Source organism: Lactuca virosa, chromosome 1, assembly GCF_052849685.1.
Source record: "Lactuca virosa cultivar CGN04683 chromosome 1, Lactuca_virosa_CGN04683_v6, whole genome shotgun sequence".
NCBI classification, from domain to species: domain Eukaryota; kingdom Viridiplantae; phylum Streptophyta; class Magnoliopsida; order Asterales; family Asteraceae; genus Lactuca; species Lactuca virosa.
This window is the reverse complement of record NC_136426.1, coordinates 83,143,117-83,145,531: the sequence shown is the minus strand read 5'-3', so window position 1 is coordinate 83,145,531 and position 2,415 is coordinate 83,143,117. Positions and strand designations below refer to the sequence as shown.

The following is a 2,415-nucleotide window of genomic DNA, read 5'->3' as shown; positions in this document are numbered from 1 at the left end:
TAGGTTCTCCATCCATCCCAGGGCGACAAAGATGTATCAGGATCTTCTCCCTAATTATTGGTGGCCCTACATGAAGCGGGACATAGCTTGGTATGTAGAGAGATGCTTGACTTGCAGGAAATTAAAGGCCAAGCACCAGCGACCTCACGGCAAGATGCAACCGTTGGAGATTCCTGTGTGGAAATGGGAAGCAGGGCCGGTCCAATGTTTTTTACTACCCGGGGCGAGATAAAAAAATTATGCCCTTATATGTGTACGGTACAATAACAAAAACATATATATATATATATATATATATATATATATATATATATATATATATATATATATATATATATATATATATATATATATATAAAATAAAAAAAATGCAGTAATTTTTATAATCAAACAAATAATACAAACAAAACATACAAAAATCACCTAAAACGATGTCTCCGTGCATTTTTTGAAGCAAAAACATCTCTTATTTTACAATAATCAATATTTTGTAAAAAATCACTTTCAATACTTAAAATTACTAATCCATTCAATCTTTCTTGACTCATGGTACTTCGGAGATACGATTTCAAAAGCTTCAATTTTGAAAAACTTCTTTCCGCGGAAGCAACCGTAACCGGCACCGTCAACAATATCTTATAAGCAACCAACACATTAGGGAACATATCCATTCTTCTAGCATACTCCATTATTTGAATAGATGTCCAAGGACTTTCACTTTTGTAAGCTTCACCCGACAATATTTTCTGCAAAATTTGTAACTCAATGAATAAACCATCTCCATCAATATCATAATCTTCACCATTTTTCAAATTGGACTCAAGATTTAAACAATATTTTTTTAATTCATCATCATCTAAAGAAACTAATTTGGAACCATCAAACAAAAAACCAAATATAGATTCAAAATATTGCATTTGTTCAAATCTACTTTTCAATTGAACAAGAGCCATATCTACAAGAATAATAAAATAATCCCTTTTAAATGTTTCTTGAGAAGATTGATGTTCTCTTTCGGTATTTGGAATTTCATCAAATTGTTTTTTTCTTTTAGAATTGCGTTTTTGAGTAAATTCGGGTTTAGCTTTAACACTATTTGCTATTTCTTTTGCTTCACTAATAGCAAAGTCCAACCCATTTTCCCTATATCCTTCAAAATAATTAATTAATCCCTCTAAATTTTTTACAGCAACATCAAGAAGCATTTCTTTAGATTGTAACTTTTTACTTACCAAATTAATTTTGTACAAAATTTCATACCATATAACTAAACTTAAAATAAATTCAAAACTAGAAAATTCACCATTTACTAGTGAATCAGCATCTCTACACACTTGTCCATTATCACTTATTTTAGATAATTTTTTTAAAACTTTTCTTATTTGAGAAAATTGTGTTTTTATTGCTTTAACACATTCAATATGACTTTCCCAACGAGTAGCTGATAATGATTTAAGTGTTAGATCATCTATAAACTCAAGTAAAACACTCCATCTTTTAGTTGAATTAGAAAAAACATTATAAATTGTTTGACATGTACCAAAAAAAGTTTTTGCTTTTTGGCAAGAATTTGCCATATCACACAAAACTAAATTTAAACTATGACATCCACAAGGCATATACAAAGCTCTATTATTTATATCAAGCAACCGTTTTTGAACACCTTGGTGTTTACCTTTCATATTCGCTCCATTATCATACCCTTGACCACGAACATAGTTAATATCCAAATCAAGAGATTTTAGGGCATCTTGTAAAACATTAAAAAGACCTAGACCGGATGTATCTTCTACAACTAAAAACTCTAAAAAAAACTCTTCTGCTTTTAACGGAACACTTTCCAAATCTACACATCTTATAATCAAAGTCATTTGTTCTTGGTGACTTGCATCCGGAGTGCAATCAAGAATAACAGAAAAATATTTTGCATTTTTCATTTTTTTAATAATTGCACTTTTTACCTCGGATGCTAACATTTCAATTAATTCATTTTGAATTTTATGACTAAGATAATGATTATGTGTTTCTTTGTCTTTAATCATTCGAAAGTGTTCTTTCATTACCGGATCCCACTCCGCAATCGATTCAATTACACTTAAAAAATTGTCATTTGAGTTTTCATAAATTTTTTCATTTGTACCACGAAAAGCCAAGTTATTTTTTGCTAAACATTTTACAACAGAAATAATTCTAACCATAACTTCTTTCCAATGTTCGGTATCTTTTTTTTATCATTTCTTGAATTTCTTTGTCAATTGTTTCGTTTTTATTTAACCTAATTCGTGTTTCAGTCCATGTTCTTAAATTAATCATATGGTCAGAACTATTTTCATGTTGTTTTAATGTTTCACTAAGATGCTTCCAATCTTTAATTCCTTTGGTTGCCAAATTACTTTTAGTTCGAATTGTTTTAAA

The 2,415-nt window shown here is 29.5% G+C and overlaps 1 protein-coding gene across 1 annotated transcript; it reads right to left on the bottom strand.

Moving 5' to 3' along the window:
- Positions 1-419: 419 nt before the first annotated feature.
- LOC145116163 (uncharacterized) lies at positions 420-1,937 on the bottom strand. The gene has a single exon (XM_079052515.1). The coding sequence runs from the start codon at positions 1,935-1,937 to the stop codon at positions 420-422; it is 1,518 nt and encodes a 505-aa protein (XP_078908641.1).
- Between the last annotated feature and the right edge of the window lie 478 nt (positions 1,938-2,415).